General features: G+C 34.1%; 1 protein-coding gene across 8 annotated transcripts in view; it reads left to right on the forward strand.

Annotated features, from left to right (window-relative positions):
- Positions 1-16,400, forward strand: part of Ptpn13 (protein tyrosine phosphatase non-receptor type 13) — a 198,513-nt gene that overhangs the window by 50,501 nt on the left and 131,612 nt on the right. For all 8 annotated transcript variants that reach the window (XM_071614406.1, XM_071614408.1, XM_071614410.1 and 5 more), the window contains exon 3: positions 13,087-13,265. In XM_071614406.1, the coding sequence (XP_071470507.1) occupies positions 13,087-13,265 (179 nt within the window). The remainder of the gene's footprint in view (positions 1-13,086; positions 13,266-16,400) is intronic.

Below are 16,400 nucleotides of genomic sequence, written 5' to 3' on the forward strand. Positions count from 1 at the left end.
AGAAGGTTCCTTCAAGCTCCCTACTAGACAATTCTTTGCCACCAAGGCTAATCATTACTATGATATATCACATACACAAGCTTGGCCTACTTTTCAACAACAGAATAAGAGAATCACACAGTGTCTACTCCTTTTTTGTTTTAAGTTTTTTATTCAGCATTCTAACTGTGTTTTTTTTTTTCCTTCAGTTTAATTAACTTCTTATATTTCTAGACTCCAAAATTATTCTGGTCAGTTAACAATTGCATTCCAAAAATTGACCTTGGAAAACAGTGTTATATAACTAAGGTTTTTCTTTTTCTTTTTCCTCTTTTTTTCATAACTAAGTTTTTAAAACAATGTTTTGCCAATTTTTTCCCTCAAATGTAGAAATTTAAAGGGTGTTATATGCCTACTATCATTTAGTTTAGATTTTTATCTTTCCTGGGATGATGTATATTAGTTATAATAAACAGTCTTACAAGAAATATATAACTAATATTTCTTTTAAAAATAGCTCACCTTTCAAATAATTCTACTTTCCTCTTTTGTTTTTGAGAAGGAAAAGGTTTTTATAATGTGAGTAGGGGAATGATATCTGAAGAGAGCAGAGAATGAATGGCATTAGTAACAAGAAAAATATTTTTCATATTAGAATCATTTTGTCACAAAACAAAGCTAGTTTCTCTCTGGGAAAGTATATTTTCTTCTTCTGAAAATTGAAAATGTACAGTAATCTTCATTGACCTTTCATCCAGTTCTCCAAAAATGAAACAAATGCCATTTCCTGTTGATACTATTGGTTTTTCAGTCTTTGTAAAAATTCCATGCCCTGGAAAGTAAAAAGAAGTCACCTGAGGTCATTTAAATTTTGCAATTTTTCCCTTAGGTTAGAAGAGAACAAAATCTCTTTAAACTTAAAACTACAATTGGGAGAGGGGAAAAAAAAAAACCTGCTTTATAAAAGACCTTAATTATAAAACTTATTTCTTTTGGTAATTATCTCTGTTATTGTTTGGTAAAATATAATGTGATAGTTTTATGATCTACAGAAGCTATCCTGAAGTTGTTAGGTGGCAACAGAAATGTCAGTGCTTTGAGAGGGTTATTTAGCACTCTATTCCAAAATAGCTCAGGCAGATGGTTAAAAGATAGCAATAAAATTAAGTTTATAAATAGACCCTTTACCATTAACAATTGGCATTTTTATAACTGCTTAATTAGGGTGGCCAAAAAAGATATGATAGTTGTATTTTAAAAAAGAAACCACCTTCAACCAAACGTTTTTAGAAGTCTTCAGCCTAAAAATTACATGTATTGAATAGTATTATTCTCATAGTTTGGATCCTCCTCAGGGAAATAAAAATTATTATTAATTTGAAGACCCTTTCTAGGTACTGGTTGTGTGCCTAATCACATATTTATTTATCAGATAGGATGGGAGAGATCAAAGGTGCTCATTGCAATGCTTGAACAAGTACAATATAGATATTTACTGAATTTATAGAAAGTGTTGGAGAAGAAACAAAACACATTAAAAGTTCTTTTGTAGTTTGTCTTAGTTTTGAAATATTACCAAGTGAATATAATGTTATTAGGTGATGAAGGGGGGAAATTTTTCTTACCCATCACTAACTTCATAGCTGAGGCCACTATTACCAAAGACAGATTAAAAGTGAAAGCATCAATATTTACTTAAAGTAACTTGTAGGTGAAATAGCAGCCTTCAGAAAGGAAGATCCAAGAAATGAGTGACCTTGTTTCTATATAGATTTTCTTTTGGTTTGGTTTTGGTTCTGGATATTGAACCCAGGGCCTTACACATTCTAAGCACATGCTCTTCCAGGGAGCCACACCCCCATGCCAAACTGCATGATTTTTATGCTAAATTTGGTGTAGAAACTGAATAGTTATAAAGAAGTATGATTGTATAATGAAGTTTGATCTAATGGTAATGAACTAGGGGGAACTCAGAAGGCCTGTTTGTTTAGCTTCTTCTCTGTATCCCTATGTTCAGAGAAAAGGATGATCCTTTCCTCCAGGTATAGGAAGGGTACCTCTTGAAAGAGGGTCTTATGATCTCTTTCAAAGGAGAAGGTTAAGAAAAGATCAGAACATGGCCTTTGTACTTCTGCAGTTTCCTCAAATGCCTGTGTGCCATGTTTGCGGGTAGCAAATCCTGATCCATGTCAGTGGATAAGGCAGTTTACTTTTAAATGTCACTAGCATTCTCAGTTGGGTGCCATTTAATCAGCTCCTCCTTGTAAACAAAGAGGAGCATTTTATTTTATTTTTAAAATTTGTTTTAGTTGTAGGTGACACAATACCTTTGTTTATTTTTATATGGTACTGAGGATCAAACCCAGTGCCTCACATGTGCTAGGCAAGCCCTGAACCACTGAGCTACAACCCCAGCCCCAAAGAGGAGCATTTTAGATTTCATTTCTAGTCTAACTTATCTCTGATAGGTATTTGACCTAATACAATGACTATTTTATAATTTGAATAAAGCAGTTACTTATAACATTTTCTGACTTTCCATTTCCCTTTTTTTTCCTCACTGCTTATTTTTGCCTCTCGTATCATTTTGTTTTCACTTGTAGCTTTATGAAAGTATATATAAGGTCAAATATATATGTAAATATATATGTGCTTTTAACATGTTCCATTTTATGAGAAACTTATCAATTGATGTAGAATTGGAAACAACTTAATTGAGCTATGACACCATTTTATTAATAATACCATTTAGTGTCCCCAAATAAGAGTAGTGGTTCTTATATGTGTGTGATGTAGGTTGGTCTGAGCATCTGACTCCCCAGGAAGTGTCTTAAAAGTAGTGTGCAGAATTCTGTGCCTCGTCTTCAGAATTCACACAAAAAAACCTCTGTGACTTAGGAGACAGAAGGTCTGTGTGGTTTTTAAAAATTATCTCAAGCTTCCAAAGTCAAACACTTTGTAAGTATGTTTGTTTCAATATCCAGGTTAGCAAAGCTGATATTTGAAAGCTGAATCATACTTGAAAATATAACTGAACTGGATTGGAGAACAGATTACAGATCCAGAACGTTCTCTGGGTGAATAATTTAGAGTTTCGGATATTTGGAAATTGAAAGAAAACTTTGCTTTCCTTCACAATGGGACTCCAAAATAACTGTATATGTGTGTGTGTGTGTGTGTGTGTGTGTGTGTGTGACCAGCATAGTCTTAGTTGATAAATTATTGTCACAGTACAGCTGGACAGAAGAGCACCTTTAAAACTTGTGGACCAGTGCTATAGAGTTAAAATTGTAAACAAATTCTTTCCCCGCTACCCAACTTCAGTAGATGGTCTGTATGCATGGGTTCCATATCTGTGTATTTCATCAACCACATATTGAAAATGTGATTAGGCCTGTGATGGTCGTGTCAGTACTAGACACATATAGACTTTTCTTTTTCTTGTTATCATTCCGTAATTGTTATACAGTATAACAACCATTTACATCATATTGTGTATTATAAATAATCTAGAGATCATTTAATATACATGGGAGAACATGCATAGATTATAGGCAAATACAATGCCTTTTTATATAAGGAACTTGAGCATCTGCAGAGTTTGTTATCCCTGAAGGGTTCTGGAGCTAATACCCTAGGAATATTGAGGGTTAATTATATTTCAGTTACATTAGTGTAATGACATTGTAGGGATCTTTAGAAAATTCATAGTTTTTATCTGTAACTTACAATTTGGAAAAAATATGTGAAAACATTTACAAAAGCATTTTCGTCATCATTTTAGCATATAATTTTTATAGATGTGATCTTTTTTAAAATATTTTTTTCAGTTACAGGTGAATATAGTACCTTTATTTTTTTAATTTTTATGTGGGTTGAAGATCAAATCCAGTGCCTCACACGTGCTAGGTGAGCCACTCTACTGCTGAGCCATCACCCCAGCCCCCCAGTGATTTTTAAAAATTTATTTTAATTAGGTATATATGATGGCAGAATGCATTTTGATTCATTGTATACAAGTGAAGCACAACTTTTCATTTTGGATGTGATTTTTTTATTGATGATGATATAACACTTTGGAAAACAGGTTGAATAGTCCTGCTGTCAGGCTCAAAGAGAAGATTGTTGGGATTTTTTTGTTGCAGTTGTTCACTTTCTCATTTATCATATGGTACACAGCAACAAATTTATTGTTTGTGAACACCTTTTATTTTGCAGATGAAAAATAATATATGCATATGTGTGTGTACTCATAGGCAATCTTTTATGTAACCCATTATGGTTTTTTTTTTTAAATTTTTTTATTGTTGGTTGTTCAAAACATTACAAATTTCTTGATATATCATATTTCACACTTTGATTCAAGTGGATTATGAACTCCCATTTTTACCCCATATACAGATTGCAGAATCACATCAGTTACACATCCATTGATTTACATATTGCCATACTAGTGTCTGTTGTGTTCTGCTGCCTTTCCTATCCTCTACTATCCCCCCTCCCCTCCCCTCCCCTCCCCTCTTCTCTCTCTACCCCCTCTACTGTCATTCATTTCTCCCCCTTGTATTATTTTTCCCTTTCCCCTCACTTCCTCTTGTATGTACTTTTGTATAACCCTGAGGGTCTCCTTCCATTTCCATGCAATTTCCCTTCTCTCTCCCTTTCCCTCCCACCTCTCATCCCTATTTAATGTTAATCTTCTTCTCCTGCTCTTCATCCCTACTCTGTTCTTAGTTACTCTCCTTATATCAAAGAAGACATTTGGCATTTGTTTTTTAGGGATTGGCTAGCTTCACTTAGCATAATCTGCTCTAATGCCATCCATTTCCCTGCAAATTCTATGATTTTGTCATTTTTTAATGCAGAGTAATACTCCATTGTGTATAAATGCCACATTTTTTTTTATCCATTCGTCTATTGAAGGACATCTAGGTTGGTTCCACAGTCTTGCTATTGTGAATTGTGCTGCTATGAACATCGATGTAGCAGTGTCCCTGTAGCATAGGTTTAATGCATTGCCAATCAAAATCCCAACGGCATTTCTTGTAGAAATAGAGAAAGCAATCATGAAATTCATATGGAAAAATAAAAGACCCAGAATATCAAAAACAATGCTAAGCAGGAAGTGTGAATCAGGCGGTATAGCGATACCAGACTTCAAACTATACTACAGAGCAATAGTAACAAAAACAGCATGGTACTGGTACCAAAACAGGCAGGTGGACCAATGGTACAGAATAGAGGACACAGAAACCAATCCACAAAACTACAACTATCTTATATTTGATAAAGGGGCTAAAAGCATGCAATGGAGGAAGGATAGCATCTTCAACAAATGGTGCTGGGAAAACTGGAAATCCATATGCAACAAAATGAAACTGAATCCCTTTCTCTCACTATGCACAAAAGTTAATTCAAAATGGATCAAGGAGCTTGATATCAAATCAGAGACACGCCGTCTGATAGAAGAAAAAGTTGGTTACGATCTACATACTGTGGGGTCGGGCTCCAAATTCCTCAATAGGACACCCATAGCACAAAAGTTAATAACTAGAATCAACAAATGGGACTTACTCAAACTAAAAAGTTTTTTCTCAACAAAAGAAACAATAAGAGAGGTAAATAGGGAGCCTACATCCTGGGAACAAATCTTTACTCCTCACACTTCAAATAGAGCCCTAATATCCAGAGTATACAAAGAACTCAAAAAATTAGACAATAAGATAACAAACAACCCAATCAACAAATGGGCCAAGGACCTGAACAGACACTTCTCAGAGGAGGACATACAGTCAATCAACAAGTACATGAAAAAATGCTCACCATCTCTAGCAGTCAGAGAAATGCAAATCAAAACTACCCTAAGATACCATCTCACTCCAGTAAGATTGGCAGCCATTAGGAAGTCAAACAACAATAAGTGCTGGCGAGGATGTGGGGAAAAGGGTACACTTGTACATTGCTGGTGGGACTGCAAATTGGTGCAGCCAATTTGGAAAGCAGTATGGAGATTTCTTGGAAAGCTGGGAATGGAGCCACCATTTGACCCAGCTATTCCCCTTCTCGGTCTATTCCCTAAAGACCATTATGGTTTTAATGTGAAATTATCTAAAAATAAATAATGCTGGGTAATTTTTCATATGCGCATTTGCCGTTTAATTATCTTCTTCAGTGAAATACCTGTTTATATGTTTTGTTAATTTTTAGTTGCATTATTTTCTGATGGTTGAGTTTTCTAGTCTTTGTAAACAAGTATTTTGTAAACAAGTATTGCAAATGTTAAAATAGTAATAACAAAAAGGGAGAAAAACTTAAAAAAAAAAAGAAGATTGGAAATGTTGGAAACCAAAGGAATATCAAAGAGAAGGAACTTAGTATATCAAAGGACTAAAATGAACAGATTTCTCCTCAAGAGTGTGTTAAAAATGGAAGATGGAATTGAAAGGAACTTCTGCTATTTATTTTATGCTATTTGATCATGTGCCCAAGGAAGCTTACTAAAGAAGAAAGCAAATTCTTAAGTGACCTGCTTCCCTCAATCCACATTGATCAATCAGTTAAGCCCTGTCATTTTTAACAGTAATAATTGACTTGATTTTACCCATGTAGATTGTCTATATATTACTTATTAAGCTCAGATCTCACCATTGTTTTGTTAGCAAGTTGCATAGTTCGAAAATTACCTCAAGAATCTTGCAAGTGCTTAACAAAACAAAACTACCAGAAGCTTAATTGATCATAAGCCATACCAAAATTCCACTGATTGTGGTTTGGATAAGCAGCTTGCATCTATTTAGCCATTTAAAAATAAACAGAAAATGTGTGTGTGTTGGGGGAGAGCTCTCATTAAGAAATTAAAAATATCTTTTCTATTTTTCTTTTATTTTCTGTTCTAGGGAAGAAAAACTCCTTAAATAGATCAATTTAGAGTGACAACTTTGCATATGAGAATGCTACAACTTCTATTACAAATAGATTTTCTGAAATTATATGCTGATATGATAGTGATATATATTCAAATAAATATTTTCATTTAATAATTCATGCTATATTCCTAAGGATAACAACTAGGTACAGTAAAACATCTATTTGACAACTATAGTTACTTAATAAATTGGCTTGTTTGTCAAATCTTAAGCCAATTGTTACAAATTGGGGAACTATGCTAACTAGGAATGCCATGTAATAAACAGAATACTTATTTAAGGGTTATTCCCCAAAGAATTAATTCTAATTAAAGAAAAAAATAGCACTTTAGAGTACATCATACCTTAAATCACCTGTATTTCTAATATGACTTCTAGGTTAGAGGTGCCAAAAAATTCTCAAACATCTAGAATAGAGCAGTTTGAGACTTTAATCTGTTTTTCTGAAAATGATACTTGTTACGGATAGTGCACTCCTTGTCTTCCACTGGGGAAAAACATGAAGTGATTGAGTTTGTATTTGAGTAGTGATTGTTTTTAGATGAGTTGTTTATATCTGGTATCATTAGAGAGGTTTTGTTAAATAGTCATGGAATTGTTCTAAGTGGGTTTTTTGTTGTTGTTTTGTTTCCCATTAATCCTCACAAAAGCCTTCTCTTTGAGATAACAACTGGCTTTACAGAGAAGGAAACTGAGGGACAGAGAGGCTATTTAAGATCACAGTTGTAAGCTATAAATGTCAAACCTAGGATTGGAACATAGGGCTTCTTGCTTAGTCTGTACTCCTACCCACTGTGCATACCATCTTTCTTAAGTGAAACTACATGCTAAATTAATGAAGTCAGATATTAAAAAGAATGAAATGAAGCTGACAGTTTCTCTGATATGTTTCCAAATCTCCTAGATGAGCTTAGAGATTTGTATAATTAGCAAAGTCTGGGACCTACTATACCAGAATATAAACTCCTGAGAACAAAGCCTTGTGAAGGGTTTATTAAATGCTATTGAGTGATTGACGGTATCAAAAATACTTATGTGATATAAAATGTCTTTAAAGAGTCTATCACTATCAGTTTGTATTATTATAGGAATCAGTTTCAATCATTTATACAATTTTATTTTCAAAAAAGATTACTATTCTATCATGTTTCATATTAGAGAAGGTGAAATTTTAAAAAGTAGTAACAAAACTTAGGAGGAATTAATTAATTCAATGAATCTTACATAATTTATCACAAAACAGTAATATCAAAAATATTAAAATACAGGGGAACTATTCTACACCCTTTTCTTGTTTGTACAATAAATTATAGCAAGTGATTGAGATTTACCATGTATATTCATATGCACATATGAATTGAATTTTTGAGAGAATTTTGTATTATAGAGTGACTTCATCCAGTCCTTCAGGGTTTGGAACAAAGGCTTTTGCACAGATTTTTGCCAGTTACTCTCATAGAATGTATATAATAGGAGGATGACAATTCTTTACTTGTGCTTGAATAGGCAAACAAAGGGATTTTTCAGGTTGAAATCGTGCTGTTGATGTTCTAAGTCTTTACATTATTTCCTGATAATTTTGACTGTTGTTCCTTTGCTATGTTTGTTTCCCAGTTATGACTATTTTCCTAAATTTTTATACAACAAATGGGGTCATAAAAATTAAGAAGGGAACTAAAGGAAATGACAAGATTCCTCAGGAGAAGAATATGAATGTTAAGTGGTCCATAGATTTTAAGTTTAAGAAAACATGGAGGCAGAGGCAGGAGGATCACAAGCTTGAGACCAGCCTACGTTATTTAGGGAGACACTGCCTCAAATAATAAATATATATTTTTTAAAAATGGAGGCAGGGAAGAATTCTATAATACAGAATCCTCTCAAAAATTCAGTTCATATTGCATATGAATATATATTTCAGATCAATCACCTGGTATAATTTAATGTACAAATGAGGATGGGAGAAAAGTTTAGAATAGTTTCAAGGGTCTGGGGTTGTAGCTCAGTGGCAGAGCGCTTGCCTTGCACATGTGAGGCACTGGGTTCAATCCTCAGCACCACATAAGAATAAATAAATAAACAAAATAGTGATATTGTGTCCCTCTATAACTAAAAAAAAATAGTTTTGATGTTTTTTGAAGGTGTAGTTCAATGGTAGAGAGCCACTGGGTTCAATCCCCAGGTACCTCCAACAACAACAACAAGCTTCTCTGCATATCAAATTTCTGCTTATTGCTAACTTTCTCTCTAGCTACTTGAAATTCTCTTTAAGGAGCTTTTTCTGGGGAATGTTGGTATAAGTCTCTAAATAGAGTCACTTGACTACTGGAATCAGTGCATATCAGATTTAGTCTTTCATAATAGCATTCTTGAGTGCAGTCAGCACACAACTAAAACACAGGACATAAAATTATAAGATCCTGGACTCTTATCTTAAAATATTCTTTTGTTAGCATTCTGTGAAAGATTTTGAAAACATTTGCTTTAAATTCCTTCCTTTAGTTGTCAAGAAGGTGGATTAAAGACCAATTCTAACCACAAACTCTAAATTCCCTGATTTGTAGGTTTATATAACTCTTTACAATTATTTTAAAATATATTTTGTGGTTTGACTATATTTTCTGAAGAATCCAATACTTAAATGTCATGTATGTGCTTTGGAAATTTGACAGCAATGTACTTTGTGGTCACAGTTTCTTTAGCTTTATTACAAGACATTTGAAAACTTTGTATCATTTCTGTGTGTTTTTTAAAAGGCAAATTATGACCCATCTTTGTAATTCTGTTTCTCACTGCTGCCCACCACTTCTCTGCTTAAAATTTTGGCTTGCCCAAACATAATAATTTCCTGACCACATGCCTTTGCTTTGGCTGCTTCTTCTCTTTGGAATTCTACCCTTGGCCATGATCAAGTGTTAACCCTCTGAAAGGGCCTTGTGTATTATTAGAAGGAGGAAGAGGTGGCTGCGGGGTGAGTAGTGCAGAAAGGAAGAAAGAAAGAAAATTCTCTCCATTGTAGATGAAGTAATTTTGCTATCCTTGAAACTTCCTTTTGTATTGTTTCTTTCTTACTTTATACTATCTTATGTTTGTTTATGTACATACTTTATATCCCCAAGTAGCACTTTAGACTCTATTAGCATTGACTTATAATGTCATGAACATTATATTAATACATAGAGTGCTTAGAATCATGATACATATTAGGTGTTTAATAACAAAAATCCCAAATGTATTATATAAAACTAGTTGAGCTATGCAATTTTTTGTTAGAGTAATAATAATACTGATCTTGTGCTGGTTAAGTGAATAAATCTCTTAATCATTTCAGAGTGATAAGCAATAGTGGATTGCTTTCACCTTCAACACTTTCATGTTGGAAAGAACATAGAGTTTGTCTGTGGCCAAGGATGAGGAGGAGAGTGTGGACGTATAGCCACACTGTTCAGCCTCTGTGGACGTGAACATCAGGGTAGTAAGATAGGACACAGTGTTTAGATTTCTGTGACATTCAAGCCTTTATGATAGCTGTGATACCCAATAATTTGTAACTTATAAACTATAATTTGTAATTTCCTGTAACAGGTGTGCAAGAAATTATAAGGGTCATACCCAAAATAAGGACTATCAAGAATTGAATGTGAGAGTTAGAATCCTACCCTCCTAACTTAGGCCCAAGGCTAGGTACAGGGGAACTGGACAGAAAGGCTAATAGAAGAACTAATTAAAATAGTGAGTGGAGATTGTCAGTAGTGAATGAAGTGTTGCGGGTAGTTATAGCACTATACTTTCATGGATTCCCAAAAGAAGGAAGAACCTAGATAAAAAACTGAGAAGAAACAGTCTTCATCTTGGGAGTATACCAAGGAATATCCTTGATTTTCAGTTCTTTTCTATCTTAAATCATTTTATTAGAGATCAGTCATATGACTTCAAATCTGTTAAGCCAGGAACTCCCAAAATATATCTCCATTCCTGACTTTCAACCCACATTCTAGATCCAACTGCCAACTTGACATCTCCATTTCAATATCTAACAAATATCTTAACTTTATTAAGTCCCAAAGTAAAATTCTAATTCCTACTCCTACCCCAGTACCCATTTTGGCAACTCATACTATCTATAGTCATTTCCATCTTGTCTTCTCAGTTGATTGTACTCTGTTCTAGTTACTCAGATCAACACCTTGGAGTCATCCAGATTCCTGTCTTTCTCTTGCTCCCCATTCAGTCTGTTGGAAAATTCTATTATCGCTACCTTTAAAATATGTTCAGTTTCCGTTGGATTCTCACCACCTCCACTACTACCACTCCGATTGCAGGCCGTCATCATCTTGTACCAGATGTTAGTTCCTTGGCTTCCTAATTAGTCTCTTAGTGTTCATTCCCCCTTAGTGGATAATCTGAAAAGAATTAATTTTAGTTTTTTTATAATGTCTCTGATATAAAAATCTCAAGATTTTGAATAGTAGCTCTGCCTCATTAGAGTTCTTTTCTAGCTGTGTTGTATGTTGATTATTCATGAACTACCAAAGAAGCAGCATTTAGCAGAAAATGTTCAGAGTGGCTGTGAAAGATAGCAATATACCTAGAATTCCCATCTGCAATGACATATTGAAATGTATTTTGCCATAAGAATTGTGAGCCATGTTTCAACAGTCTGATGGATGGTGAATTAAGGCTGTGGGGACTATTAATCTGTAACTCTGCATCAGCTCAGTGTAAGATGTGCTTACTAGTTAAAAGGTGTTTTCAAGCATATTTTTTAAATCAGAGTTATTAAAGATGTATTTCATATTCAAAAAAATGCAGGGACATTTAATCTTCAGAAGAGGAATGAATTTTATTAGTTTTTTTAATTCATTTTTTTTTATGTAAGTCAAATTCTGATGACCTGAACATAGGTTGAAGTTAAGTCAAAGAACAATTTAGTTTTCAAAAGTTGTTTTCAAGCCTGGTGCACACACCTGTAATCCAGATACTTGAAGCTGAAACAGGAGGATCACAAGTTCAACACTAGGCTCAGCAACTTAGGGAGACAGGGCTGGGGATGTAACTCAGTGGTAGAGTACCCTTGGGGTCAATACCCAGTACTACAAAAAAAAATGTTGTTTTCTATAAAGCATAGATACTTGGATAAACTATTCCATGGATTTCTGTCAGTTTTTAATCATTTGAAGTAGAGGGATATTAGTATAATGCATTCAAATTGAACAATGAAATTGGTAGTCACAGGCCTTCTGTGACTTCTTTATGGTAATTTATCTTAAAACTTATATTAACTTCCTTTTGATTTGGGAGGACAAAACTAAGTTCCTTTTTATGATTTTGTTTTGTTGAGCTTGATGTCTGGCATTACTTTTAGAAGGAGACCTGCCGCATTCTAAGAAATAAATGCTTCAAAAAATTCTTAAATATTCAGCTCTTAAGCATTTATACCGGCAGACATTAGAAACAAAAAATTAAGAGACTTCATTGCTCACATTGATAATACAAAACAAGCTACCCGAGAAATTCTAGTAAAATTATGAAGGAATACAAATAAGACAAAATTCAAATTCAAGCAAATACATTTTACTCAGAAAAAGTTTTTCATTGAGTTGGAAACATTACTAATTCTAAAACTGGGGAATTCTCAAAGAAACTGATTTCTGTCCATTTCAAGACCTATAGTCTAAATCAAGAAATCTTAATTTGGGGTCTATAAATGGGCTATAAGCAGATCTATGAACCGTACAATTTTTGTACAGAGTCTTATATTTATGGGCAGAGTCCTTGAGAGAGCCAAGGGCAATTTCTTAAAGGAATCCATGATTTGAAAAAAGAAATTAAAGTACTCTTGATTCTTATTCATTTCTGTGTATCACTAAATAAAATACTTGAACCAAGTATAATTCTTTTACCTAGTAATAAGAATTCTCTATTTTTAGTTTCTAGAATCTGCCATCCAGAGTTTGAAAGGTTCAGCCCATCAAGGCATTATTAACAATGGTAGCAGTTATACTTCTGTGAAGCCTACTTTCTTTTTGTAGCTCATTGATGTGGTATATGTAACTGTACATTCATATCTATACTAATAGACTGGAATGTACATTAAAGTGATCTCTTGTTTCTCTCACTATAATTTTAAGCAATGACCCTTTTTTTTTTTTCCTTTTCATTTCATGCAATTACAAACCAGTAAGCCTAACAGATCCTGCTGCCCTTGGCTTCATCATTTCTCCCTGGTCTCTACTGTTGCTGCCATCTGGTAGTGTGTCATTTACAGATGAGAACATTCCCAATCAGGATCTTCGAGCATTCACTGCACCAGAAGTTCTTCAAAATCAATCGTTAACTTCTCTCTCAGATGTTGAAAAGGTAACTGTTAAATATTTGTTGTTTCTGTTTGTTCTTTGTTTTGGGAACGGCAACTTAAGAAAATGGGCTACCCTACTTCAGCCCCCTGAAAAAAGTCCATTGAATTTTATTTTTAATTATTTATTCCAAGAGGTTTGTATTTATTTTACTTAAGAATTAAAAATAGTTCTATAAAGATTTATGAATCTAAGAAAAAATACTTTAAAAAGTGAGCCATTATTAATTCATATTAATAAATATTTATTAAGTACCTTCTGTGTAGAAAACACTGCTCATCAGGAAAATACAAAAATAAATAGAAAGTGGGCTGTGATTAATGTGTATAGAAGAATCTGTATTCTATGGCAAGCTGAAACAAATGCTATGGAGGGGATAAAGTGTTTTGAGAGTTTGCAAGAAAAGCAGTTAATTTTGAGTGTAGAATGATATTACAGAAAAGGCAGCATTTGGCTACAAAGAGCAAGGAGAATTTTTATAAGTGAAAACAGGTAAAAAGGACATTCCAATTAGTGTGTACTATGACAATACATTGTCCACTGTGGCTGGGAATGGTAGATCAGACCAAGTGGGCCAGATCATTAACTGTTTGGATGGCTGTGGTTAAAGAAAGAAAGGGAGACTATAGGTCAACATGAGGAAGATTTTGAATGCCAGGGCTTGAGCCTTCCTTCTAAGGCAGTAGGAATCATATTTTTTAAGACTGTTATATAATGGAATTTGTGATTTTGTGAGTTAAGCTTAACAAAAGTGGGTAGCTTGGGGTGGTCCATGATTTCATGGAAATCTAATTGGAAAGTTTTAATAACCTGGAAATAACTGCAAATACTATAATGCCTTCAGAACATAAAGAAGTGGATGGATGAAAGGGATACAGTGGAGGCAAAATGGACAGTTTCACAGTCTATTTGATGGAACAATAAAGAAGAAAGAAAAGTTTGTGGTAGAAATATGTATTCTAACTATGGTGATACCATCGACTTTCGAATAAGATCTAATTTTCTTAAAGTTATGAAAAAAATTTGCGGGGGCAAATATATTTTGTGTTATAAAGCAGACTGTGGGTAATTTAGATATGGAATTCTGGAAAATTCAGAATTTGCTATCAACATCTTTTATCATACATCATTCCGCGTAAGTGTAAAGAATAATGTAATAATTTCCTAATAGTAAAACTGTCACATTAAAAAGTATGCACATTTTACATTTCTAACACTTTGCCTCCTTACCACCTGAAGGAATTGCAATCATTTATGTTTCTATTGATAATTATAATAATATTTCCCTTTTATATGTGTGAGAGGGGAGGAAATAAATGGTGATTAAGGGAGAGGAAAGCCCCTTGATTTGGGCCATCAATTGTATATGTTAGGGCAAATCCAGCAAAGGCTTATCCTTTGTTTTCCTTGAAGTACTTAAGAAATTTGGGAGGTACAGACAACCAGTGAGAGAAGACAATAGCTATGAGGTGGAGCCAACGCTTTAGGCATTAGCCCTAAGAAAATTCTCATTACATGAGATGAGGTATTTGAAAAGGACTTTGTATACTATAGAATATATACAGTCTTGGTCATTGTTAACATGTCATAAAGGCATTTAAATGTACTGGGTACTGTTTTATTAAGCTGGATAGATATAATAGACAGTTATTCATTTTTATTGTTATTTAACCGGCATGCATTCATTTTGTACATTGTATGATTCATTTATTAATACTTTTAAAAGACAGAGGGTGATTAGAATTTTGGGAATAGGCATAGTGTTTTTGAAAAGTATGTAATCCTTGAGATTTCTGAATCAGAATCAAGCTTCAGGGTGTTTGCAAACCAGTGAAATGGCATACTGAGTTTTGTGCATGTGAACATTTTTGTGAGAGGATGCTCATAACGTCATGTCTGGTGACCTCAGAAAAAATAAGAACCACTGTACTACAGTAAAGCCATGGCTACCTTAGTTTTAAAAACCTCTGATGAGCCGGGTGTGGTGGCCCAACCTGTAATCCCAGCAGCTTGGGAGGCTGAGGCAGGAGGATCTCGAGTTCAAAGCTAGCCTCAGTGAAAGCGAGGCACTAAGCAACTCAGTGAAACCCTAATAAAATAAAGCACAAAATAGGGCTGGGTATGTGGCTCAGTGGTCAAGTGCCCCTGAGTTCAATCCCTGATACTTCCCTCCATTCTTCACAGTGTCTCTAAGTATACCGTATCCATCTGCTGCTGTTATATAGCACCTAGATGAAGTAAGAGCTCTTAGTAATGTAAGCATTACCATGTTAATTTAATTACACCTTGACATAAGTGTTCTTCTGTATGCTTGTGTCTTTTCAGGCTGTACCGAAAGTAGAAATTCTGTTTATTAATAATGTGTATGGAAGTATTACCCTATTTGACTATACAAGTTGCTTATAATAAATATAAATAATAGAACGTTTTAATTTGTATTCTGTAAGAAATGTGTTGCTATTAATCATTATTTTAACAAAGATCTGGCATACCTGGAATTATTTCTTTAACAAAATTTAAATGATTTGAAAATATTATTAAAAATTTGGAATATAGCTAAGTGTGGTGGTGCACACATGCAATCCCAGCTATTCTGGAGACTTTGGCAGAAGGATTGATAGCTTGAGGCCAGCCTGGACAACTTTTTAAGACCCTTCTCAAAATTAAAAAGGCTAGGGATGTAGTTCAGTGGTACAGTGACTCTCAATAAACCCCCATTACAAATAAATAAATAAATAAATAAACAAAAACAAAAAGAAAGGAACCCATAAAATGTCATCCTAATAAAGTAGCATATTGTATTTCTCTATATAGGATTTCATATCTGTATATATTGGTAAGGGTTCTCGCAACAAACAGAGTATGTGTGTTTGTGTATGCATATGTCATGTATCCATGTACATGCAAGCTGATAAACCCAAAAATATTCAGGGCAAGTCTGTAAACTGAATTGAATACCCAGGAGAACTGATGGTGAAGCTTCAGGCTGAGTTCAAAGGCTGGAAAACCATAGGGCTGATGAGGAAGTTTCAGTCCAAAGACTGGCAATCTTGAGGCTCAGGAAGAGCTTTTTCAGTCAAGTCCAAAGAAGGAAAAAGTTGATGTCCCAATTTGAAGGCAATCAGGTGGAAAGATTCTC

This window comes from Marmota flaviventris, chromosome 7, assembly GCF_047511675.1.
Source record: "Marmota flaviventris isolate mMarFla1 chromosome 7, mMarFla1.hap1, whole genome shotgun sequence".
Lineage (NCBI taxonomy): Eukaryota > Metazoa > Chordata > Mammalia > Rodentia > Sciuridae > Marmota > Marmota flaviventris.